Here is a 27,032-nt window from a genome sequence, read left to right as displayed (position 1 = left end):
AATTACATGAGAGAGTAGTAAAAAAAGGGGCCTCCCTCTCGCCAGGTTAAAAAAATCAAGTCCTCAAAATCCAGCAAAGCTGCTGGGGTTCTCCAAGGTAGAGGGAATTAACACATTTCTGTGAATTCTCCCTAACAATCAGGCTCTCGAGAATGGTTCACAGCCTTCTCCTGGCAGGAGGGTGTGTCTGGCTACACAGTGGAAGGGACTTCAACTGCCAGGGAAGAGGGAGTGGATTAATGTAGCCCGGAATGACATGCATTACAACACAAACGCAACAGCATTTCTGATGAATTTATAAGCTTAGATTTACATGCTGTGCATATAGTCCGACATCTAGTGGTAACCGCGGAGTATTGCACCTAGTCTTTCGAGGATCGAAAGGGGACATCGGCATAGGCGTGTCTGTAACACTATTCCTAACGGGACGTGTATTGTACCCAGAAATTCTCACGCGTCAATGTCCCTCAAATTGTATTTTTTCTGCCGTGGAGGAGCCTTATGAATATCGTGAGCGAGTACAGAAAGAGATAAGTAGTAAGATGTCTATGTTCCTTCTATCAGAGCAGGGAGGAAGCATAGGCGCAAGTGAATCTAAGCAGATACAATCATCAGAAATGCTTTTACGTTAAGTAATGAATGCATGTCTTCTGATGCTTGTTAATCTGCTTAGAATCACATGCTGTGCATAGACTAGCGAGCAGTACGCGGAGTTGGAGGTGGTTGTGAGAAGGAACAGTAGTGAAAAGATGTCTTACTACTGCTCGTCCCACCTGAGAATCAGACCTAGAGCGAGTGTCCAGGCAATAGTGTTTTGTAAAGGTGTGTACAAAACTCTAGGTTGCCGCTTTGCAAATGGACTCTAGGGGGGGAACATTTGCAATGAATGCTATGGAAGCCCCCGTGCCTCGAGTAGAGTGTGATCTAAGCTTGAAAGGCAGTTCTCTCTTAGCAAGAGAGTAGCAGAGTGTGATGCATTTGACAACCACCTTGAGATAGTAGATTTGGAGATAGGGCTCTACCTGCTGCCACTGAAATGAAAAAAAACTGGTTTGTCTTTCTTAGTGGTAGAGTTCTTTCCAGGTAAAACATGACTGCCCTGCATACATCTAGGGTGTACAGGCTTCTTTCCGTCACGTTGGAGGGGTTCTGGAAGAAGGTTGGTAGTCCTATGGACTGGTTCACATGGAACTTTGAAATGCATTTAGGCTCAAACCTAGGGTGAGTGCGCAGAACCATTTTATCTCTGAACTGTAACGAAGGGGTCTAGCACTGAGAGGGCCTGTAGTTTTTTAAAACATTTGTATTTGTATGGCGTACAGCGGCCCCGAGGCATTGTGGTGCTGTTTCATAAAGGTTGCTTGGTACATATATAATAGAGTAAAAAGAATACAGCAGAACGGGAAACAGAAACAAGGGATACATTTATGTACAGAGACAGGTGACGTGGTGTTAGGTCTTTGGACAAGCAGAAAGGATACAAAATATACATCAACAGGTGGTGTGATTGTGCTCATTTGTGGTGAGCTTGTGGAGGTGAGCAGCTATTTAGCATTGTCTAGTTGAACCTCAGACATGATAGGATTCTTCATTCCTGAGTGCAGTGGGGAGGACATTCCAATTTTTGGGGGCTAGATGTTGGAAACTGGAGCCTCCTGCTTTGACCCTTTTGAAAGAGGGGACGTATATCTGATTGGAAAGATGTGACCTGGTGGGTCTGACTGAGGGGTGACGGGTGATCCTATCGGAGAGGTAGGGAGGTGCGTTACGAGAAAGGCACTTGTGTGTGATTGCCATTGTTTTAAAGATGATGCATTCTCTGATAGGTAACCAGTGAGCTTCTTTCCTGACCTGGGAGATATGTGGTCTTTTTGGAATGCTCAATGCTGCTCTGAAGGCATTGTTTTGGTTTACTTTGAGTTTTCTGATATTTTTGGCTGATGTGCCCAGGAAAAGAGCATTGTAGTCATCAAGCTTGGTGCTTACCAAAGCTCTGGCAATGGAGAGGCGGTTTTTGATCGATAGGAACGGCTTGGCTGTGTTGATAACCTTAGTTGTGAGTGCAGCGGAGGAGGCTATGGCACTGACCTGGTGTGACATAGTTAGCGAGGAGTCAAGGTCTATCCCTAGGGTTTTCACTTAGGATGCCACTGTAATGGTGGTGTTGTCAATGTAAAAGGAGCTGTATTGGGGAGAGAGTTTATTAAGGGTTTCTTCACTGACTTCTTATGGAAGTGATGGCTATTAAGAAGGCAGTCTTGTAGGTAATATCCTTAAGATTTGCTTTACGCATGGGCTCAAAAGTAGGCCCCATAAGTCTAGTCAATACCACATTTAGGTCCCATCCGGGAGCCAGATTAGAAATGGGGCGGGGGTGATTTATTTTTACTCCCTCTATGAACGCCTTAATAACTGGTATGTTCCACCATGACATCTTCTGTTGTGACATAGTGTAGGCTGAAAGAGCAGCTAAGTGAACCTTTAGCGAGTTAAAAACCAGGCCTGAGTCTAGTAAATGAGTCGGGTATAATGCAATGTGGGTAAGAGAGCAGTCAATGGGATTGATGCTCTTGGAATTACACCAGATGACAAAGTGCTTCCACTTACTGGAGTAGCAATATCGGGTGTTGGGTTTTCATGCCTCTCTAAGTATGTCCATGCATCTCTGAGGGAGTTGGAGGTGCCCAAACTCTATGACCTCAGGAGCCAGGCCGCTAAGTTCAGAGTTTGCGGGCACGGGTGAAGTGTTTCTCCCCTGTCCTGAGATAACATGTTGTATGACATGGTAGTTTCACTGGAGGAGAGAGAGCGAAAGAGACATCTCCATCGGGTGAGCGAACCAGGGTTGGCGAGCCCACATTGGGGCCAGCAATATAGTGACTGATCCCTGATGCATCTTGTGCACGATCTTGTTGAGTAGGGGAGTCGAGGGAAAAGCGTAAACAAATTTCCCTGACCATGTGATCCAGAGACTGTTCCCCTTGAAACGGTTGTGAGGGTACCTGGAGGTGTAATCTTTGCATTGAGCGTTCTCCAGCGTTGCGAACAGGTCGATCTCTGTGAAGCCCCATTCTGCGAAAACATTGGAGACTATGTCTTTGTGTAATCGCCATTCGTACTCCATGGGTAGTGGGAAATCTCTGCTGAGTACGTCTGCCAGAAGATTGAGTTCCCTTGGAACATGCTGTGACAACAGGAACATGTGTTTGAGAGCCCATTTACAAATGTTCTGGGACAGTTTGGACAACCCTGGAGAGTAAGTGCCCCCTTGTTTGTTTAGATAGTACATAGCCGTGGTGCTGTCTTTAAGGATTAGGACCATCTTTCCCTGCAGCTGGGCCTGAAAGGCTTTCAGCACTTTGAACACTGCTTACAGTTCCAACAGATTTATGTGGTTTGATACTACTCCTGGGGATCAAACGCTGTGCGCCGTCTGCTGAAGCAGGTGAGCCCCCACCCTGTGAGAGATGAGTGTCATGAGAGTGGCTTCTACTGCGGGGTTGGTGAATGACTTTCCCTTCAAGAGGTTTTCCCTCGACCACCACTGCAGAGAGAGAACGAGGGCTGGCGAGACAACCACAAGATCGTCCCATTGTCCTCTGGCCTGACACCACTGGCTGTTGAGCCACTCTTGCACTGGACGCATGAGCAATCACACGTGAAGAACCAAGTAAATGCAGGATGCCATCATAGATAACAGTCGCATAGCCTTGCGTACCGTCACCTCCCGACTGGCTGCATGTTGAGGGATCTGAAACATGTTTTGGGCCCTCTTGTTGGAGGGGAAAACGAGGCCGTCATTTGTTTGAATTAGAGCCCCTATGAAATGCTTCACTTGACGGGGGTCCAGGCTGGATTTCTTCTCCTTGATGGAGACCCATGTTTACCTGTAGAAGAGGTACCACTTCTATGGCGCCCTTTCATGCAGGATCTTGACTTCTTGCAGCAGGATGCCCAGGTGTTCCGGCATCAGGCGTCTTGATCGTGGAGGACTGAATTGGGGGGTCCTTCAGAATTCTATGCAGTACCCGTGGGCGACTGTCTTGAGTACCCACTGGTCTGTTACCCCCTCCCATGCATGAAGAAATGTCAGACATCCACCGACCGGGAAGGCATGAGAGGGGACCCGGATCTGCTGGTCATTCCTGATACGAGGCTGCGGAGCCTCTAGGTGTGGAATTTTGGCCCCTTCCTTTTCCACGTGGTTGACCTCTTGGGGGATACAGGGTGGTGTACCTGGTTCCCCGAGGCGAGGACCAGTTATTTCCAGAGCCATATTGGTTGTGAGGGGAGAGAGATTGGCCACGAAAGGAACGTCGAGAACCACTCCCTCTTCTTTGGGAAGGCCTCTGTGAGATTTGATCCAGGGTTTTGAGGGTGTTGTGTTCCTTTTTAGCTGTTTCAAGCTTTCCCAAATAGGTTGGTCTCCTCCACCGGCTTATTTATCAATGAAGCTTGGGTTTCTGGTTTGAAACCAGAGTTTCATAACCAGGCGCGCCTCTTCTGGAGGATACCTTGTGCCAAAGTCCCGCCAGCTGTTTCTGCCGCATCCTAAGTATTTTTGAGAATACTGTGATTAACCCGTTTGCCCTCAGTTACAATGGAAAGCAGGCGAGCCTGCGGTTCAGGGACTTCTTGAAGGCCCTCTTGTAGCATGTTTCATTGTACGTCTGAATAGCTAGCCAACAATGTGGTTGTGTTCGCTATGTGAGTGGAAAATGCTGCAGCAGTTGTGACCCTTTTCCCCAGTGCGTATAACCTTTTGCACTCCTTGTCAGGGGGCGCTTCCCACCAAGTAATCTGGAGTAGCATGTCCCCTGATGTAGAGGGGATCAGAAGGGGAAGGGCGAAACAGTTTGTTGTCTCTGGGATTGACGCCCTTGTTAGGGCGAGTGTCAACAATAAAGGAGCCAAGTGGTTTTTGATTGAATTCAGCAATGGAATAGCCTGGCTGGCAGGTGGCTCTTCTTTTAAGATGGCCTCGACAAAATCAGCCTCTGGTACAGCTTCCTGAGTAGCAATCTGGAAATGTTCCGCTGCCCTCCTTAAGACAGCGTTAAACGCCATCTGGACGTTAACTGGGGAGGCCTTTCGAGCAGGTGTGGTGGGGGCGAAATCCATGCACAGGGCGTAAGGTTTCAGTGCTGGGGTAGGTGAGGCCCAAGGCTGAAGGTCGACTGGCCAGTCGTGGTCGTCTTCCCAACCCTCTGTGGTGACAATGGGATCACCCACAGGGTCCCCAAAGGGGTATTCATCTTGAATGAATTGGTCTATAGGGATCTCATCTCCAGTGAGTTCATAGGTCTCTTCCTCCTGAGAGGAATCAAAGGTCTTTTGAAATGTTGCCACATAAATAAAAAGGCTCTCCCTCTCGAGGCCTTTTGGGTGTGAACTTCTCGTAGAATTCCACAAATCTCTCGAACCTATTCATACACCCCTCAAACTTCTCCCTGGTCCATAATGAGGAACCAGAGGAGTCCAGGGGTGGAAAAGGCTCTTCTACCTGATCTTCTCTAGAACAGTGAGATTTTTCGTTTAACGTCGAAGACAGACACATGGCTCTCTGAAAGTCTGAGGTTCCGGTGGTTGTGGCGTGTCCGCTGTGCTAAAGCTCCGAATTCGCCTCGACTAGAGAAGACCTGCAAAGGACTACTTCTCCCCTTTGGTTGGTGGGACCAATCGACCCCAAGACAAGCTCATCTGGAAATCCTCTCGAAGCTGGCTGTACTTCCATTTGCTTCTGCATGAACCGAGTGCCAGGGAGTGGAACACCAGAATCGAGTGCATCATTTTTATGTCGGACCAGAGCTCCAGGAAGATCCTTCGGACTCTCTCAAAGCAGGACTAACCAAGCCTGAGCCACCTCAACAGAGTGCTGGACCCCAGAAGCAAGGAAAGCCCACAATGTATCCGAGAACCGCAGTGGAGCTATTCACGAGATGCTGAAACCACTGATCTGAAGTTTGTCCATCTCTGCCACCGACCTTCAAATCATAGTGCAGGTGTCCCCAGACGTCCTACCTCTTGGCCCCACGACTGAGGCCCAGGAACAACAGGATCTGCCATACTACAACAGGAACAGAAGCCAGCTGGAACCAATTTCTTCAGACCTATGGTACTGTAAACTAAGGGGTACTTACCTATTGCTGTGTAACTTGCTGGCTCTCAGTTGAGACTTGCCTTTTTTACCTCTTGCAGAGTTGCTTCCCAGCTTGTGGCCAAACAATGATTTATTTTCAACAAAAACTATCTATAACATTGTGCAAGACTTTTTACTTGCCTCCAACAAGACCTTCAGCTCTCCTAGACTTTGCCCAATTGACATTGGATGTCCTAGACTCTTCTAACCTCTGACTTTATGTTTTGATCTGTCCCTCCAAAAAAGTCACACATCATTAACTTGTGTAGCTGGGAAAGGGTTAATCTACACTGCATTGGGGGGGTTCAAAAGTGCTTACCTGTTTGAGAAACTTGTTAACCATTGATTATAGAAGTGTATCCAATAGACACTCTGGAAAGCTGCATTTAGAAGTGTGCCCAATAGCCTCTCTGGAAAATTGAATTTAGAAGTATGCCCAGTAGACACTCTGTGAAAATTGCATTTAGAAGTGTACCCAATAGCCCTCTGCCCAATAGCCTCTCTGGTAAATTGAATTTAGAAGTGTGCCCAATAAACCTCTCTGTGGAAAATTGTATTTAGAAGTTCGCCCAGTAGCCTTGCTATGGAAAATTGAATTTAGAAGTTCGCCCAGTACCCTCTCTGGGAAAGTTGCATTTAGAAGTGTGCTCATTGAAAGAGCATATAACCCATCATATCACACCACCACGCTTACTCTCTCCTTACATCACCACTCAACTAGAACACAGAGATACTATGACACCATTCGGTATAACTGTTCTCATACCAACATCCGCCGCTTACTCCACATCATTCTATGTAAACACTGCTGGTATCACACCCCCAGCCACGCGTTTTCCTCAGGCCTAACGCAGCCACATCCGTTCCGGATAAATCCTGCCAGAACAAACACATTCTCCTGATCTCTAAACCACCACATCTACCGCTAAGAAGCAGCTATTACACGAGTACCGCACGAGCTGCACACATACCCGGTGCTCACACGCACCTTTTTGACTCTCCGTTCCCTCTCTACTGATCTGAACTTCGGTTCCCAAGGGCGTTCAACCTACCAGCGCCTTCAGACCATACCAATGGTATATAAGGCGCTATATAAGTGTAAAATAACATAACATAACATTGCTTCTCCCTCTAACCTTTTCCTTCTGACACCAAATCAGTGATATATCAATGTCCACAGTGTCCTAGTTATTTAAGACACCTCAGGGTGCAGGAAGTGTATGTGTGCCATCCCAAATGGGTATCTACTGATTTATTGAAACTGACAGAGTGTGTATTTATTGAAGTATATTTTTGTGTTACATATTTGCTCCCTTCTAAAGAAGGCTTATTCAAGCTGACTGTTAAATAAATAATTGTTTAATCAAGAAACCTTGAGTATATAAGTGTTATTTGGATATTTGTAAATGTGAACGTCTATGTTGCAATCCTACAGCTCACATTGACCCCTCTTGATATAAGCCTGGCTGCTCAGTCACTCGACCAACTTGAATAGTACATGCTTATACCAAAGGTTGGGTTAACTATTTCCAAGAGGACAACGCTGGTGCAGTCTCCCACAGGGTACTGCATACAATCTCTCCTAATAGCACCTATGTGTTTTTTTGAAGAGACACCCTTATGGCTGGAATGCCTGGACGCATGCCGCGACGGCGGATGCAGGGAGGGCGTCCCATTGTGAGGATCAGTAGGTGCTGTTGAAACTTTCAGTGTCGACCGAAGCACCCGTCGCCGAAAGCCATCTTCGGCGAAGGGATCCATGAAGCAGCCATCGAAGATGAAAGTTGAAGACTAGACGACCACCGGTCGTGGGACAAAGAAATGATTAATTAGCAATATAACTCTTTCGAGCTCCGCATAAGGTGACCAACTAGTTGGGTGGAAAAAAATAATCTGAGGGATCTCGACGCGTGAGGGATTTTGAGTACACTACACGTCACGTTAGGGATAGTGTTACAGGCACGTCCCCTTTTGATCCTCGAAAGAAAGATGCAATACTATTCGATTACCACTAATGTCGGACTATATGCACATGCACAACCTGTGATTCTAAGCAGACTAAAAAGCATTAGAAAATAATGTTATAAAAACTAAACCTATGTTAAGTGGAATTCATGTATGAGTATTCAGGATAATTTATTCTAGAAAGAAGTTGTACATGTACTAGAGACACATTTAGCAACAAGCTGCAAAATATACAAAGGTGAAATATTACTGCCCTTAAAAAGAAAAAAGCCCGATTATTTATTCAATCTGCCAAATAAACAAGAACAGGGAAAGAAACTACAGTAAATATTTTTTAAAACATACAAGCAGCCAACGTTCACCAATTACATGCTGTTTAAAACTCGATATGGTTAAGTCTTTAAAACATTTAAATGGTATTCTTTGTAAAATCGTATACTTGAAGAGAATTCACAAAGTGAACACATTCCGTTTTATACAAGATGCAAACAGATGATTAGAAATTATGATTACACATTTAACAGCAGATCAAAAGGAGCATGCAGAGCAAACCTTGTTGATAAAGCTTGATTTTCCAACGTTGGGGTACCCACATAACAGAAGAGTTCTGGTGTTTGGGTCAATAGTTGGCAAACGGGACAGATGCTGACGCACTGTGGATAGAAATGTGCTAAATAAGCATATGCAACAGCAAAAGCAGATACTGTTCCGTTGATAGGAAGGGGCTAATTTGCATCAGCAGATGCTCATGCATCTGAACATGGGTTCTTCATACATACTTGATTTGGCACTACTCCACTTAACATGCTCGTCTTTAAGGAACATAAAAGAGCATGGTCCCAACAGAAAATACACACATTACCAAACTATAGCCTTTTATGTGCTTACCATGTTATGATAAACCATTAACTGCCCTTCACATGTATGTATGTATGTATGTATGTATGTATGTATGTATGTAGTCATCCTAATCGGGGCAAGGAGGGCCTGAACTGTATACCCTACTTACACTAAGTGACCAACGTCCAAATAATCCTGCTGGGCAGTCGGAGTTAAAAAGCTCAGGAGACTACTTTTTCCATCATGTATACATTTATTTTATTTCCAAAACATTGTAATTCTGAACAATATCCAGTAAAGGAAACAGAATCAACAAAACCATTTAGCACATAATGCCAGGCCAGACCAATACAAAACATATATTGATCAAAAGATCATGAAATAGGATGCAAATAATAATTTATCGCATTCAGTTGAGGGTTTGGTAAAATGTAGTAACCTGGACAGTATGTGAGCTGCCATATGTTCCTCCAGGGGTCCTGCATTAATCTAGTAGCACATACAAAGAAAAGTTGCTCCCAATTCACATCTACTAATCCAGTAGAACAGTCTTGGTTATTCACAAGGGTCAGCACTTATTTTGCATACACAGTGAGCTAGGTTTTAGAAACGTATTGATTGATAAAATGGAGTCTACAGCATGCAAAGACAAATAAAATAAATAAAGACAGGAATGGACCAAGGTACTTACCTGTAACTGTTGTTCTCCAGCATGGGTCTGGCATGGATTCACATGCTCATGAATATTCCCAGTCAGGCTGGGAATCGTCAGTAAAAGAAAAAACAAACAGTTTCACTTAGTTTATAAACTGTCTTTCTCCTATATACCAATCACTGTGCTCTGGGTCATACTGCCCCAGTCAATGACTGCCCTCTCCCTAACCCCCTCCTCCGGCAGCCATCTTCAGATTTGGTAGCACGTAAAAAGGCAGTATGCCCAAGAAGAGCCGCAGAGGTGCAGGAGGGAGGGTTCGCATGTGAATCCATGCCAGACCCATGCTGGAGAACAACAGTTACAGGTAAGTAACTTGTTTGTTCTCCAGCATTGGGTCTGGCATGGATTCACATGCTCATGAATAAAGGAAACATAGCAGTACATACACAACCACAGGAGGTGGCAAAGCTCAAGAGAAGCAATTACTCTTACCTCCTCACCAGGCTCACCTTTAGGTTGTGTAGCACTGCTTGGCCAACTTCTACCTGGAATCCCTGTCAACGCAGTAGGATTTCGTGAAGGTATGTGTATACCTCCATATAGCAGACCTGCAGATGTCCAGCAGGGGCAACCCAGACAGGAATGCTGTCGTTGCACTGATCGCTCTGGTAGAATGGGCTCTCGGATGGCCAGGCAGCTGTCGGTTTGCCTAACAGTGAAGCAGCAGAGAGCCACCTGGAAATGGAAGCCTTGGACAAGACCTTCCCATGGTTCACAGGACCAAAGTTCACAAAAACTGAGAAGTCTTTGGGAAAATCTTCATGCAGGCCACATAAAACTTCAACGCTCGAGCCACATCCAGCGACGAAGGCATCGGAAAAAACACAGGTAACACCAAGGGCTTGTTGAGATGAAATTCTGATCGAAACTTGGGCATAAAGGACGGTGCGTCGGCAGCACCACCCTCGTCTCATGGAAAGTCAAGTAAGAACGCTTGCAGGACAGGGCCTGGAACACACCTACTCTCCTGGCAGAAGTGATGGCCACGAGGATAGTGGTCTTCCAAGACAGGAACTTAAGGGTTTATAGGTCAAAGATTGGAATGCAAAGGATCGAATGACAAAAGGGTCGATTTTTTTTTTGACTTTTTTGGGGGGTGGGGAGGGGGTCCTTGCCCAAACCCCCTTTTTTGTGGTAAAAACCACTTTCCAAAACGGAAACCCCCAAAAAAATATATTTAAAAAAAAAAACAAAATTCAACCCTTTTGTTTTAGGTCAAATTGACTCGATCCTATGGCATTCGATCCTTTTGGTTTCGAATCTTTGACCGGACACCGAACTTAAGCAGAGCTTGATTCATCAGCTGGAATGGGGCCCCTCATGAGCGTAGTCAGTACCACGTTGCGTTCCCACACCGGGACAAGAGTCTTCACCGGCAGGAACGAACGGAACAGTCCTTTGATGAACTCCTTCACTAGACGACCAAAGAGAGGACCGTACCGGAGATCTGGTGTAGTGGGAAATAGCCGCCAGATACACCTTGATGGAAGCATGCGCCAGCCCCGACTTAGCAACCCTTAGAGGGTTGATCCTCTGCAACCAGCACCAAGGCGCGAAATGCTTCAATTTTTGGCCGTAACACTTCGGAGTCGATGACACCCTGGCCTTGGAGAGGACCTCCCTGCAGTCTGCAGGCAACTCGTACCCACCAAACTCTAATGCTGCAGGAGTCATGCCTTTAGGTTCCGTGATCCTGGATCGTGGTGAAGGATTGTGCCTCCTTCCCTGGGGAGAAGATCTGCAACCAATGACAGCTTGACTGGAAGGGACAATGACATGCTGAGAAGGTCCGGGTACCAGATTTGCCTTGGCCACAATGGCGCGCCGAGGATCATCCTGCACCGGCTGAGTTGACTGATGACTCGTAGTAGCAGCAGCGGCAACAGAGGGAATGCGTACAGAAACGGGCCTTCCCAAGGGAAGGAGAATGCGTCCCCCATGCTCCCAGTTAGGCAAGATTGTATGCAGTACCCTTTGGGTGCACTACAACAACCCTGACCTCCTGGCAATAAGGAACCCAACCTTTGGTAGAAGTCTGTACTACACAGGTTGGTAGCGTGTTGAGCAGCCGGGTTCATCTCAAGAAGGGTCAATGTGAGCTGTAGGGGAGTTATACAGTGACAAGTATTCAAATAAACTCTTACACACAAGGTTTCTTGCATAGACAATTATTAATATATTTGTCAGTTTGAGTAAGCCTTCAGAAGGATCAATATAATAGTAATACACAAATATACTCCAAAATACACCCTCTTAGTTTCTCTAAATCAGAAGGTACCCAAATGGGATGGCACACAGACACTTCCTACACCCTCAGGTGACTTAATTAGCTAGGACACTGTGGACATTAATATATCACTGTTGCATTTAGAACAATACTTAGGAGTTTGTCAAAGAAAAAGGTTATTAGAATAAAACAAGAGATCTCACAAATATTCTGAAGCAGGTAAGTACTTTTGGTAAGCCCCCAATGCAAAGTTAGTTAACCCTTTCCTGGAAGGAAGACAAAAACGCAATGTCAGAGGAAAGAAGAGTCATTCAGGGAGCCAGGCCAGGCCAAAGTCAATTGGGCAAAAGTCTAGGTGAGCTGAAGCAATTCTTGCAGGTCAGTAAAAGTTGTGCACAATGTTTTAGAAGTCTTTGTAGAAATCAAAGCAGGGCCACAAGCTGATGTGAGCTGAAGGAGCGGAGAGCAACTCTACAGAAATAACCAAGACAAGTCTCCACTGAGTAAAATTGAGGTTACACAACAAGAGGTAAATTCTCTTAGACTTTACAGTACCTTTGGTTAGAAGTTAGACGGTTCCAGATGGCTTCTGTTCCTGTGCAGCTCTGCAGAGCCTGTGTTCCTGGGCCTCAGTCATGGGGACAAGAGGACGATGTAGGGAGGACTCCTGCACTGCAACGAAACGGTCGTCGAAATAAAAGGACCAACTTCTATTCAGTGGCACTTCGCGGTTTCTACTCCTCACGTCTCGGCAAATAGCACCACTGCGTACTCTTGGCTGTTGAGATGGGATTTTCTTGCATCTGGGATCCGCCACTCTTGAGTTGGCTCAGGCTTGGTGAGTCCCGTTTCCTGGGAGTCCGGAGGATCTTCCTGGAGCTCTTGGCCAACTTAAAAGCAACTCACACGATCTGGTGTTCCTCACCCTGGCTCTACGGTTTCCAGCAGCAATTGCAGGGGAAATTCAACCAGCTTCGAGAGGATGGCCAGGTGGCTTACTTTGGAGTGGATTGGTCCCACCAACTCAAAAGGGAGAAGTTGTCCTTGCAGGGCTTCTCTAGTCGAGGGGAATTCAGAGCTTCAGCACAGCAGCATGGCTTCACCGGGAAAACCAACAGTCCAGGAGTTGTAGCAGGCGTCTCTTCCAAGTTCTTCTTTGGATTCCTTCGTCCAGTGGTCGACTGCCTTCCAAGCCAAAAAGCTTCACCTTTTATGCAGGTTTGTCCCATTCATTCCAGAATAGCTGTCAATCACACAGCAAGGTGGCTGTCCTTGCCGGACAGCAAGCCGGCCAATCACCTAGGAGTGCATTCCTGTCTCCTAGGAGTCTAAACAAAGGGAGTTTCTGGCACCTCCAGAAACCCTGGAGCCAGAGACAGGCTTCACTTGTGAATCCCGCCTAAAACAAAATGAACAAAGGGACCAACCCTGGTTTGGTGCTCAGAGTAAATCTCAAGAAGGACCTTTCCACAAAGAAATGGTGAGAAAAAGAAAACCAGGCCATTTTGACAAAATGGCACCCTTGGGTGCTTTACTGCAGCTACGAACGTAGCCTGCGCTAAAAGCACAAACAGTAGTTAAAAGTAAACCACTGCCACCAGCCATTCATCAAGGAAAGGGTAACAAATATTTTACATGAAAAGCTAGACAAAGGGGATACTAAGTATCCCCTCCAGCACCCTATTGTAAGATAGCATGTGCTGGGTCTAGAATGTTAAAAAGGTATAAGCAAATTCAATTTCACTTCTCTTGGAAACAGTCGTTTATCCAAGAGAAAGTATTTAAACCTTTGGGAAATCTAAAAGGAGTTCCCAGCGCCACTACACTACACTACACTACACGTCACGTTAGGGATAGTGTTACAGGCACGCCCATGTCGACATCCCCTTTCGATCCTCGAAAGACAAGATGCAATACTCTGCGGTTACCACTAGATGTCGGACTATATGCACAGCATGCGATTCTAAGCAGATTTACAAGCATCAGAATGGAATTTATATATCACTAGTACGCGTTGTAGATTCTGAGGGTTGTAGAAAGGAAAGGTTAAGGGAAGGAAATGGGTTAAACAGGTTCTCAGAGCATGTGAACACTTTAAATCTCCCAATGAAGTTTAGATAAACACCTTTCCCAGCAATAATAGTTAAAAACCAAGTTATCACCTATGAGGGACAGTAAGTATCAAAGTCAAATGGACTCTAAGAGTCTGCAGGGAGCCAGGACAACCAAAGTCAATTAGAGCAGTCTATGGATCTGAGGCACTTCTTGGATAGCAATGTCTTGCACAAAGTTAGAAAGTTTGTTGACGAAAAATCACTGTAGGGTCACAAGCTGTTACACTTGTGAAGGGGGGAGCTGAAATCAATTCTAGTAAGGTAGCTACTGCAAGTCAACTGTGAAGAGCAAAGCTAAAGAAACGGATGCAAGTACCCCAAGTCTGAACAGTACCCTTGGTTATGAAAAGAATGGTGCAGCTGGCTTCTGTCCGGTTGCAGTGATGCAGTTCCTGGGCCTCCGTCATGGGGACAAGAGGGAGGACGTCTGGAGGACTCCTGCAGCAGCAATTCGGAGGTCAGCGGCAGCTACGGCCTCTTTTCAGGCAAGCGGCACTTCGCGGTTTCAGCACTCGGTAAACATCACCCCCGCAGATCTTGGATACTGGTTTGGCTTCCTTCACTCCTTTGAGTCCTGCACTCTGGTGAGGGGACTTGAGCTCTGGTCGTCCTGCTTCTGGAGGGGCCTGGGGAGACTCCTTGAACTTCTAGCCGGATAACAAGCATTGCACTAGACTACAGATTTCTCGACCCCTGGCACTCAGTTCCTGCAGCAGCAAAGAAGTACAGCCAGTCAGGGAAGATAGTCCAGTGAAGTTCGTCTCAGGGTTAGTTGGTTCCACTAACCCAAGTTAAGAAGTCGCCCCTTCCGGAGCATCTCTTGTCGATAGAAAAAGGAGTTCCAGCAGAGCTTCACTGGGGAATTCAAAGGTCCAGGAGGATGCAGCAAGCTTAGTTCACGGTTTCTTCGTCGGGTTGTTCTTGACAGCCAGCCGATCAGCCAGCCAGCCAATCAGGACTGGGTGCATTCAGGCATTCCTAAAAACAAAGGACAGAGGTGTTCCGGGAACCTCCCTCACTTCCTGCCCTTCCAGACACACTGGAGCCAGAGGCGGGTTTCAGTACTGAACGCCCCCAAAGGCAAAACTAACTAATGGCTCAATCCTGGCTTGGCGCACAGAGTAAAACCCAAGAAAGTGCTCACAAACAGAAAATGGCGAAAAAAGAAGACCTGGCCATTTTGACAAAATGGTCAACCATTGGTGCTATACTCCAGCTGAGGTAGAAAAGCACAATGGTAGAAAAATGAAACCACTGCCAGCAGCCATTTAAAGTAGCGAGGGCAACATAAAATGTTTAACATGAGTAGGTAGGATAAAGGGCTACTAAGTAACCCCCCAGCACGCCACATAAAATGGTATGTGCTGGAGCTACAAATAGAAAAAGATAAGTAAAGTCAATTTTTCTTTAATATTCTTGGAAACAGTAGTTCACACAAGAAAATGTATTTAAACCTTATGAGACATCTAAAAGGATTTCTCTGTGACACTGCACTGAAGGTGCTGTGTGTCCGTTCCATGTGTTAAAATTGCGGCAAAAAGGACCGTCTACACACAAAAATCACGGCACAAAAAGTCTGCATTTTTGCCACCACAACCCATGTAATGGATGCAGGGGACACCTCTGCAGCCCTCAAACCCATTTTACCATTTATGTGGACAGACGATTTTTTTGACACGATTATATTACTACACACCTATGTGTCACTATACAAAAAGTAGATGCCTATGGGGTTTGTCAGACTCCAAAAACAAAAGGAAATACATAATCCAAATCAGGTCAAAACACATGAGTGAGAAAAAGGGCACACTCACTCCAGGGTTAAAATTAAAAAGTCCTAAATTCCAGGAAAAGCGCTGGGGGTCTCTAAGGTGGGAGGAATTAAGCACTACAATGAACATTCTCCTTAACAGTGCAGAGTCAACTATCTAATTTGGATAAGAAGTTGTGCAGCTCCAGGGGTTCGGGTAGACTTGATGTGCTGTGCCTGAGCATCTTTGTTCAAACAAGCTTGCTATTTGGCACAAGCTTTTTCATCAGCCGCTCCCTGAGCCTGAATTCCCTTCACCATTCATTCATACTCTTCCCTGTTTATTTTACAAAGGATCTTAAAATGCCTTGATTAAGCGAACTTGATTGGTTAGGTCTGTGCTTTTATGATAGTCGTCATTTGTTTCAAGACAGAATTAGGGTTTTGGGGAGGGATTCTAGGGCCACCTTTTTAACCCTTTATACGTTTGGATCACTGGCCTTTTTGGTGGCCAAAGACTTCCCCTGAAGTCCGCTGCCAATGAAACCCTTTTTACCTTACTTAAGGTGTATAGTTTTGGGTTGTCCCACAAGCGTGAAGTCCCAGGCACCCGATGTTGCCCTACCATGGTTTTATCATCTGCATTGGTATTAGGGAGTATGTTGGTGACAGCTGTAGTTTAGTTTTGGCTTCTCAAGTGGTGCAAGCCATTTTACTGCATTTGCTGCCCAATATACCTTTACTGTAGCCATCGGGGCAAAAATATAATAAGTTACTCACCGTAGGGACTATGGGCGTCCCTTCCAAGGGACAGGAGACGGAACCTATTTCAGCAGAAAACCCCTTCTTACCCTTTAAATTTAAATTTATAGACGAGCGGGGGTGCGGCCCAGGGAGCATGCGCTGTCCTGACTCCGGCCTCCAGCGCCACACCCCAGTCCCCCTTGACGCATCAACAATAGATTTAACATTGGCTAATGACACCAGTATTATTAGGGGGGAGGCTGGTGGTAAGTATGGAGGAAAGGGGACCAACGTTAGTCACTACTGTGAGTAACTTATAATTACTCTTACGTCCCGTCCCCTTTCCTCCATACTGCATGGGCGATTACAACTGAATGTAGCCCCAGGGTGGAGAGGAGACCCTCCTTAAGCAAACAGCTTCCTGAGAACGACCTGTCCAAACGCTGCATCAGATCTAGAGCCGGCATCCAAACAGTAACGCTTGCAGAAAGCCGAGGGAGTAGCCCAAGTGGCCGCCCTGCTTAGGACATGCCAAGGGACATGGCGCTGGAATGCGATGGCCATTGCTTTGGCCCTGACTGCATGGGCATGCATGTTGTCCGGAAGCAGCTTGTGCTGGCCTTCCTACCCTTCTTTGATGGCCGAAACCACCCAGCGGGATATGGAGGCCCGATAGCCTGGTCTTGAGCCTCCAAACATGACAAACAGGGCATCTGATTTGCTGAAGCCCTTGGTCCTGTCCAAGTAAATTTTCAGGGCACACCTGACATCCAGGCAGTGCAGCACCCTCTATGCTTCATCCTTGGGATTGGGAAAGAACGTAGGCAGGACTAGTTCCTCATTCGAGTGAAAAGCAGACGGCACCTTGGGCAGAAATGCCGGGTGTGTTCGCAGCACTAATTTGTCCCTGTGAAATGTGGGATATGGCACCGAGGCGACTAGCGCCTGTATTTCTCCGACTCTACGAGCCGAAGTGAGGCCGACTAGCAAGGCCGTCTTAATGGTGACCAGCATGATGTCCGCGGACGACATTGGCTCAAACGGTTTGGGCGCCAGAGCGCCCAAGACTATATTGAGGTCCCACATAGGGTGCAGCCTCTTGACAGGAGGGTAGAGCCTTGCGAGCCCCATCGGGTGTTTGACTATAGGGTTGGAGGAGGAGAAGATCCCCTGCTCCGAGTTCCTGTAAGGCCCATGGCTGTATGGCAGGTGTCCACCTGCACCCCAGAGTGGGCGAGGTGCGCCGAGAAGGAGAGCACATCATCCAAAGAACATGCCAGGGGGTCGATTTCCTTGGACTCTGCCCAGTGGCAGAATCTGTTGCATTTACTCTTATACTGGGCCCTGGTAGCCTTGCTCCTTGCACCCTGTATGATTTCCAGATTAGCCTGTGAGAGGCTGAGGTGCCGGAGCGTTACTTGCTCAGGTACCATGCTGTGAGGGCTAGTTTCTAGGGGCGGGTGGATGACCCTGCCCCCCTGTTGCACCAGTAGATGTGCTGGGCCCGTCGGGAGGTGAATTGGAGGCACCTCCAAGAGGCGGAGCAGCTCCGAAAACCATGGCCTGGACAGCCACCTTGGAGCTATTAGAATGATGTTGAGTTGGCGAGACTCCTTGATCTTGCAAATCACTCTGTGAATCAGAGGAGTGGGTGGGAAGGTGTAAGCCTTCATACTGTTCCACTGAAGCCAAAATGCGTTGCCCAGGGAGCCGGAGCCCTGTCCCTGCCAGGAGGCAATTGATGTGGTATTCCTGCTCCTGTCGAGTCCAGGTGCCGTGGACGGAGAGATCGTCCAGGGTGGCTCCCCAGCCCTCGAGCGAGGAGTCTGTGGTCTTTGTCAAGATGGATAAAGACTTGGCCGTTTGTGAGCTGTTTTTCTTCTTGTCCAGCTCTTTGTCTGTGGTTGAGTGGAAGAGGGGCCCCCCCCCCCAACCCTCCTCGAACGGTAGATCTAATATGCGTTCGTGGACGTCTGGGTTGAATTTCGTCGCTGGGAGCCAAGCAGACCTTCTCATGTCCGTGGTGATCGAGATGGCAGGGCCAGAGGTGTCAATATGGGCCACAGTGGATTTCACGAGTTCCTGCGCCACCAGCTTGGCCTCTGCCAGCCCCACCTTAAAACGTGATTGGCTCTGAGTAGGGAGTTCTGGGAGGCATCAGCGTTGGCCTGACGAAGATGCAAGGACACGTTGGAATAGAGTTTCTTCCCGTACGCCTCCAAGATCTTCTCCTTGCCTAGCAGCGCCACAGAGGCGGCAGCGGAGGCTTGGAGGATAGTGATGCCGCAGCGATCACAGAGGAGTGTGTATCCCCCTCCATCTGCCTGTACTTGGCGTCCAGGCGTCGACTGACCGGCTGGACGGAGTGGGGCTTGAGCCAACCCTTCTTGGCCAGGGAGACTACATCGGTTTGTAGTGGAATCACCATTTTGGCAGAGGGGCATCGTGTGAGGACTTCAGCCAGAACCCCCTCTGCCGGCTGCTGAACTACGGGTTGGGGTAGGCCCAGGTACTCCGCCAGCCCTGCAAGACATTTGTGGAAGGCCCTGGCTGAGGATGGTGTGCCTGGATTCTCCTCCTCATCCGTATCCTGCGGATCAGGAGGATCCTGCGGAGGTGGAGCAGTAGCCGAAGCTGGAGCCGGAGGCTAGGGTACAGGGACCGCAGCCAAAGGCTGAGGAGGCAGAGGCTGGTACGGAACCGCCTGAGGAATCGGCTGAGGAGCCAGAGGCAGCGGCGGGAACGGGGGCGCCGGCAGAGGTGCTTGTGGTGCCGCTAGCATCGTAGGGAGGACTTGCCTGATGGCGTCCTTGAGGATAACCCCCCATCCGAGGTGACTTCATGAGCCCAAGGAACCTCTCGAAGAACCCCTCTTCACTGGCCAGAGAGGTGGTAGGGGGTACTGATGGGGTAGCCGGGAGCTGCTGGAGCCGCTGCATACCCTGCCCGTATGGACGCAGTGGGAAGCTGCCCTGCGCCTAAGAAGGATAGGCTGTAGGCCACCTACCTGGTCGAGGCCAGCCCCACCTTGACACTCGTTCTTCGCCAAACTCCTGGGATGGCGTCGGACAGGGTGACTCGTGTCTGGCGCAGCGGCCATCTTGTCGAGCTGTCTGCCACATGCCTGCAACGTGTTGCTCGGCTCGCTGGGCCCAGCCTCCTCCAAGACTCTTGCGTGTGGATCACAAGGCCTACCCTACTCCTCAGGCCTAGGCCCAGTAGGTGCGACACCCTCAACCCAGGGGTTCGTAGAGCTGTGTTAGGCGCCCCCGCGGACGTATTGCCGGTTCTAGGGCTTAGCCCCTCAGCCATATTGACGGTACAAGGGCAGAGCCCCTCGGATGATAATCCGGTACAAGAACCTTCCAGTCCCTCAACACTGCCACTGGGAGGATCCAAGGATCCCTCTGCCCGAAGGCCGGTAGCTGCAGCAGCCTCGGTGCACGTGGTGGTACAAGGACCTGAACTGTCCCTCCTGCGCGGGAGAGGCCTTGGGAAGGAGTTTCCTTTGTGGGGTGCGATGGAAAATAGCAGCCGTACCTTGGGCATGGTTCGTTGTTTCACGAAGTGCTTGAGGTCCTCTGGAGGTGACTTCTGGAAGAGCTCCCTCCACCTGGCTAGTCTGTTCTTCAGTGATTTCGATGACAGCGAGCCACACGCTGTACAAGCTTGCCAACCATGGTCTGGGCCAAGGCAACGTAGGCAGAGGGCATGGGGCTCTGACGTTGGGAAGAGCCTGTTGCAGCATGGACACCTGCTGAACTCTGTGGAAGTCGGCATGCACCGGGGAGGAGCCTGGCGCCTGAGGACCAAGTACCTGAATGATAAAAAGAAGAAAAAAAGTCAAAGTAGTATCCGTGCGTGCAATTACATGGCCGAAGCCAAACCCAAGAGCACTCGTGAATTCGGCCGGTTCCTGACGATGCGGAAAAGAGGACTCGGGTGTGGTGCCGGAGGGCGGAGTCAGGGCAGCGCATGCTCACTGGGCCACACCCCTGCACATCTCTAAATTTAAAAGGGAAGAAGGGTTTTTCTGGTGAAAAAGGTTCTGTCTCCCATTCCTTGGAAGGGACGCCATTGCAGTTTGGAGGAAAGGGGACGGGGCAAAAGAATAGTTTTTAAAATCGTTCACCAATCTATTGTGTATTTTGGGGCTCACTTTGTTCAGGGCAATCACAAAGTGTGCCCATAGCAACCATTCTGACAATGTGCTGCCATTCTAAGCCCACATCACATCTTGTCTTTCGGGGACCGAAAGGGGACGTCGGCATAGGCGTGTCTCTAACACTATCCCTATCGTGACGTGTGGTGTACCCAAAATCCCTCACGCGCCGAGGTCCCTCCGATTGCATTTTTTCTGCCATGAGGGAGCCCAAGGCTATAGTGACGAGTACTTAAAGAGAGAAAGTAGTAAGACGTCTATGTTCCTTCCACCGCGAGCGGGGAGGTAGGGAGGGCGCATGTGAATCTAAGCAGATACAATCATCAGAAATGCTATTATGGCAAGTAATGCATGTCTTCTGATGCTTGTTAATCTGCTTAGAATCACATATTGTGCGTAGACTAGCAAGCAGTACCCAGAGTTGGAGGTGGGTTGTGAGAAGGAACGGTAGAGAAAAGATGTCTTAGTACTGCTTGTCCCACCTGAGAATCAGACCTAGAATGAGTGTCTAGGTAATAGTTTGTTTATTTATTTGTTATGCGCACCAGACCCGTAGTTAAGAGGGCGCAGCAGTATGAAAATGCGAAACTTACATACTTATAAATATACATAACATGTACAAAAAATATACAAAAAAATTACAAAAGTACAGAAAAATTACAAAAGTGCAAATATATACAGCGATAAAGTGACCTTTGTAGTTGCAAGAATGAGCATGAGCAGTGTGCAAAAATGCGCCATACTTAGTCAAAGCCTCTGTGTGTTACTGAGGCACGCAGGTGAGCAGGGCCAACAGGCATAATCTGTCAGGTCTGAGGCTAAGGGTCTGTGGCGATGATGTGTTTTAGCACCTTTTTTCTGAAGTATGGGAAGGGTTGGTCAGCTCTCAAATCCTGGGGCAGAGCGTTCCAGTATTTAGCGGCTTTTACGGGGAAGCTGTTGCCACCAATAGTGGTAAGCTTGTGTTTAGGTATGGTAAGACAATTAGCATTACCAACTCTGGTTAATCTGTGGACAGTTTTTCTCTGAAATTTAGCTGTAAGGTAGCTAGGGGCAGAGTTATTAAGGGCTTTGTGTGTCAATGAAAGTGTCTTCAATTGTATTTTGTTGGCCGTGGATAACCATTTATGTTGGCGTCTTGATAGGGGAAATGTGGGTTCTTTTGTTTATACCTAAGGCTGCTCTTAAAGCGTTATTTTATAGGGTTTGGAGTTTGTGGATGGTTGTTTTATTAGCACCACTGTAAAGAGCATTACAGTAATCGATTCTGGAGAGTATTAGAGCTCTAGCCAGGATCAGGCAACTGTCGTCAGAGAGGAAGGGCTTGCCAGCTCTGAGTAGCTTGCACGTATAGGCTGTGGTGGAAGTCAGGGAATTGATCCGTTTATCAAATGACAATGTGGAATCCAAGTAGAAGCCAAGGGTTTTTACCTCATTGGATACTTTGATAGAGTTCCCATCAATGTTGAATGAGGCAAATTCCTGACATAGTTTTTTGATGTTCGCCTGAGAACCCAGGATTATCAACTCTGTCTTATCATCGTTTAAGCCTAAACCATGAGGGGCCATCCATGCTTGGATGATAAGATATACTTTGTTCACCAGCCCCTTGTCCTTGTTGTAATCCCCAGAAAGCGGGAAGAGAATCTGGGTATCATCTGCGTAATTGGTGTCGGTAATACCCAGAAGGTCCAGATCATCAAACAAGGGTTTGGTGAAGATATTGTATAGAGTTGGAGAGATGCAGGAGCCTTGCGGGACACCACACAGGATGGGTGGAGGGGTCTGCTGCTGCCGAGGGAGAGAGCGAAGACTCAGTTCTCTCGCTCAAGGATTTGATCCAGTTAATAGCTTCCGGGGAGAAGTGAGCAGCAGAATCGAGGTGTCTGCAGAGGACTTTATGGTCGACCAGATCAAATGCGGCTGAGAGATCAAGAAGGAGTAGAAATACGGTCTGCCCTTTGTCTCTCAGCTCGTCTATTTGGGTCTTTAGGTCAAATAAGGCTGTTTCTGTCCCGTGTAGCCGGCGGAAGCCTGATTGTCTGTTACCAAGGAGTTTGTGCTGTTCAAGATGTTTTTGAATTTGGTTATAGGCAACTTTATGCAGTATTTTGAGTAAAAAAGGGACCGTGGTAATAGGGAGGTAGTTGGTAGGGATGAGTGGATCTAGGGTCTGTTTCTTCAGGAGAGGGAGCAGCCAGGACTGTTGAAGGTTGGCAGAAATAGTGCGGGTGGCAAAGGAGGCGTTAATCAGTTTAGTGAGGAATGGGGATAAATCTCTGGCAGCATCTTTAATTAACTGTGCTGGGCAGATGTCACCTTTGCAATTGGAAGGCTTTAGTGACAGGATCATTTTTTCTACCTCTAGTGTAGACATTTTGGAAAAATTGAAGAGGTTATTGTGAACCAGTGATTAAACATTAGGTACAGGAATGTTGGGCGAGTGCTGCAAGTTTAACACATCTTTTTTCTGCTGAATTTTATTTTGGAGCGTGGCAATTTTGTTGGCCAATGCATATTGGATCTCTGTACACCAAAATTTATCTTTGGTACAGATGTTGGGTGTAGCTATTGGGGACTCAAGCTCTTTCAGTATGGAAAAGAGCTCAGTCATACTAGAATAGTGTTTTGTAAAGGTGTGCACAGAACTCCAGGTTGCTGCTTTGCAAATGGACTCAAGAGGAACATTTGCAATGAATGTTATGGATGCCCCAGTGCCTCGAGTAGAATGTGCCCTAGGCTTGAAGGGCAGTTCTCTCTTAGCAAGAGTTTAACATAGTGTGATGCATTTGACAATCCACCTTGAGATAGCTGATTTAGAGACAGGGTCCCCTTCTCTACCAGCTGCCACTGAAACAAAGAATTGTTTAGTCTTCCTTAGTGGTTTAGTTTTTTCCAGGTAAAACATGACTGCCCTGCGCTCGTCTAATGTGTGAAGGCTTCTTTTGGCCATCTTAGTAGGGTTCTGGAAGAAAGTGGGTAGTTCGATTGATTGGTTCACATGGAACTTTGAGATGAACTTAGGCGCAAACCTGGGATATGTGCGCAGAACTACTTTATCTTTGTGGACTGTAACAAAGGGTTCTAGAACAGAAAGAGCCTGTAGTTCGCTAACCCTTCTGATAGAAGCGATAGCCACTAGGAAGGCTGTCTTATAAGTCAGGTCTTTCAGACTTGCTTTATGCATAGGCTAAAAGGGAGCTCCCATGAGCCTGGTTAAAACCACATTTAGATCCCATCCAGGGGCCGGGTGAGAAATGGGAGGATAAATCCTTTTAACCCCTTCCATAAAGGCTTTAATCACCAGTATTTTCCACCAGGATACCTTTTGTTGTGATGTGGTGTAGACTGACAGAGCAGCCAGATGAACCTTTAGGGAATTGAAGACTAACCCAGTGTCCAACAGGTGGGTTAGATACAGTACAATGTGCGAAGGTGAGCAATCAATGGGATTGACGCCCTCGGAATTGCACCAGATGACAAAACGTTTCCATTTGCTGACATAGCAATAACGTGTATTAAGTTTTCTCGCTTCCCTGAGTATGTCCATGCAGCTCTGAGGGAGTTGCAGGTGTCCAAACTCTATGATCTCAGGAGCCAGGCTGCTAAGTTCAAAGTTTGTGGGTATGGGTGTAGGGTCTCCCCTCTGTCCTGAAACAACATGTTGTACGGGCAGGGCAGCTTGACTGGTGGGGAGAGGGACATTTCCATCAGGTGAGCGAACCAGGGTTGGCGGGCCCTCATGGGGGCCCCCAGTATCATGGTAACTGGTTCCTGGTGCATATTGTGTACTATTTTGTTGAGAAGGGGAGTCGGGGTGGGGGGAAAGCATAGACAAATTTCCCCAACCAAGTTATCCAGAGACCGTTCCCCTTGGATCGGATCTGGGGGTACCTGGAGGCGTAGTCTTGGCATTGGGCGTTCTCCTGAGTAGCGAACAGGTCGATCTCTGGGAAACCCCAATCTGCAAAGACATCCTTTTTGGGTACAAGGAAGTACACTGAATAAATACCCTTGTTTACCTGAAGAATAGGGACGGCTTCTATGGTGTCCTTTTCCAGCAGTGCTTCCACCTCTTGGATCAGGATCTCCAGATGGTCCGGTGAAAGGCGCCGTGAGCACAGCGGTCTGAACTGTGGAGGCCGGGCGAATTCCACGCAGTAACCGTGGGCAACCGTCTTTAAGACCCACCGGTCGGAAGTTATCCCCTCCCATGCTTTGAGGAAAGATGTTAATCGCCCCCTGACCGGGGTGGCATGGGAGGGGACCTGGACTTGGTGGTCATTTCTGACCAGAGGCTGTGGCTCCTCTGGGATTGGGGCCTCTGCCTTTGGCACGTTTGACCCCTTGAGGGGTAGTAGGTGGGGCTTCCAGATGTTCGTTTTGTATTGAAGTTACCCGTGCCGTAGTTGTTTTGACCAGCACGGGCTTGCCTTCGAAAGACCGCCGAGAGTTATTACCCCTCTGGGAGGAGGGTTTCTGTGTAATTTGATGCAGAGACCTTATAGTCTCATGTTCCTTCTTGGCTGTCTCCAACGCCTCATCCGCTGCTTTCCCAAAGAGGTTAGTCTCCTCAATGGGTTTATTAAGGAAGGAGGCCCGAGTCTCAGGTCTAAATCCTGATGTAAGCAGCCAAGCATGTCTTTTCAGTAGAGTCCCTTGAGCAAGAGACATGCCTGCAGTTTCCGCAGTGTCCAGGGTGTTCTCACCACATTCTGGTTAACCAGTCTTCCCTCCGTAACAATAGCGAGAAGCTTTGATTTGGTGGGTTCGGGAACCTCTTGGAGGCCTTCCTGGAGCAAATTCCACTGGGCATCAGCATAGCTTGCTAATAGAGTAGTATTATTAGCAACCCGTATGGTGTATGCAGCTGCTGACATGACACGTTTGCCTAGGGCATACAGCCGCTTAGACTCCTTGTCCGGTGGTGATTCTCCCGTGGCAAGGGGTACCCCTGCCCTCTTTCTAGTGGTAGTCACTACCAGTGAATCTGGGATGGCGTGCCCTTTGATGTATAGAGGGTCGGAAGGAGAAGGTTGAAATAATTTTTCGACTCTTGGGTTCACTGCCCGTGTTTGAGCAGGTGACACCAATGAGGGAGCTACCCGTCTCTTAACAGAGTTAAGGAGGGGGATGGATTGACTTGCCAGAGGTTTTCCCTTAATATCATCCTCCACAAAATCCTGCTCAGGTACCGCCTCCTGAGTGGCAATTTTGAAGTATTCAGCTTCTTTTTTCAACATGGAGCTGAATGCCATTTGGTCATCTACAGGAGAGGCCTGGCGAGCCGGGGTAGGCGGAGGAGAGTCTAGGCACAAACATCAGTGTCCTGATCTTGCTGTGTCCATGGGTCTTGACCTTCCTGCTGGGTTTCCTCCCAGTTGTCCGTAGTATCCTGTTGATCTTCCTCACAATTTGAGAAAATAAGCTTCTTCTTCATTATAGATGTCTCTATATGTGTCAATGTGGACCACATCTTCCTGTTGGAAAACATGAGACTGATCGTCCTGAATTTGGAAGTTAGGGTCTTTTTCGGGGGAGGATGATCAGAAGAACTGATAATCCGCTCCAGCCGATCCATACACCCTTTGAATTTTTCTGTAGTCCATTTAGAGGACCCAAACGGGCCTACGTGAGGAGAAACGATGTTCTCCACACCGCAGTGTCGAAAGGAATCTCTCAGGGTATCGGAAAGAGGCTCTCGGCAAACCTCGTAAGCCTCATCGGAACCGGGAACCCAATCCGCCGAGATTTTTTCCGCGGCGTGTCCCATAACCTTAGGCGAACCGGAGTACGGCCCACCGCCGCCGCAATTCTTCCTATTCTACTTTCGATAGTCGCCAAATCGCTTGAGACAATGGCTCAGATGATTTATCGGCCATTGTAATACCGTCCGCGGCGCTAGGGTCTTAGCAGTCGGTTTTCCGGGTAGATGCCTAGCCTTAGTTTTCGGGTCTACTGAGGCCTTAGAAGTCGTCGAAGCGTCGGGCTCCCGCACTTCGAATCGTGTAGGTTTCAGAGTAGCGCCCTTATTTTGTTTAGATTGCCCAGTCGCAAAACGCTGCTGCGGATGCGGGAAAGGCTTTGGATCTGAACGATCTGAGGGAACCAGCGAAGTTTTCAGCGGCCCCGTTGGTGCTTTCGCCTTTTTCAACTAAGGTGTCGAAATTGGCGTAGGGGTTGTGTGCTTAATGCGATGCGCTTGTACGCCCCTGTCGCTGGGTGGAGTCCCTGTAGCAAGACCAGAGTCGAGCCTTGAAAGGTCGGGGAAGGGCGTGGCAGACCTAGAAGCGTCCGCCTCAAGGTCTATAACATCCGAAACGGACGTTTGGTCATCAGAAGTACCCCCGTCACTTTCAGCAGGCGTGGCGGTGGA

The 27,032-nt window shown here is 47.9% G+C and overlaps 1 protein-coding gene across 1 annotated transcript in view; it reads right to left on the bottom strand.

The window, feature by feature from the left end:
- The window catches only part of GTPBP4 (GTP binding protein 4), a 377,564-nt gene that overhangs the window by 222,321 nt on the left and 128,211 nt on the right, over positions 1-27,032 (bottom strand). Inside the window, exon 5 of the mRNA XM_069648006.1 lies at positions 8,657-8,757. Within this exon, the coding sequence (XP_069504107.1) occupies positions 8,657-8,757 (101 nt within the window). The remainder of the gene's footprint in view (positions 1-8,656; positions 8,758-27,032) is intronic.

The sequence above is a fragment of the Ambystoma mexicanum genome, chromosome 2q, assembly GCF_040938575.1.
Source record: "Ambystoma mexicanum isolate Mex_15411 chromosome 2q, UKY_AmexF1_1, whole genome shotgun sequence".
Taxonomy (NCBI): domain Eukaryota; kingdom Metazoa; phylum Chordata; class Amphibia; order Caudata; family Ambystomatidae; genus Ambystoma; species Ambystoma mexicanum.
Note: the sequence above shows the minus strand (reverse complement) of the source record. Positions and strands in the feature narration are given on the sequence as shown.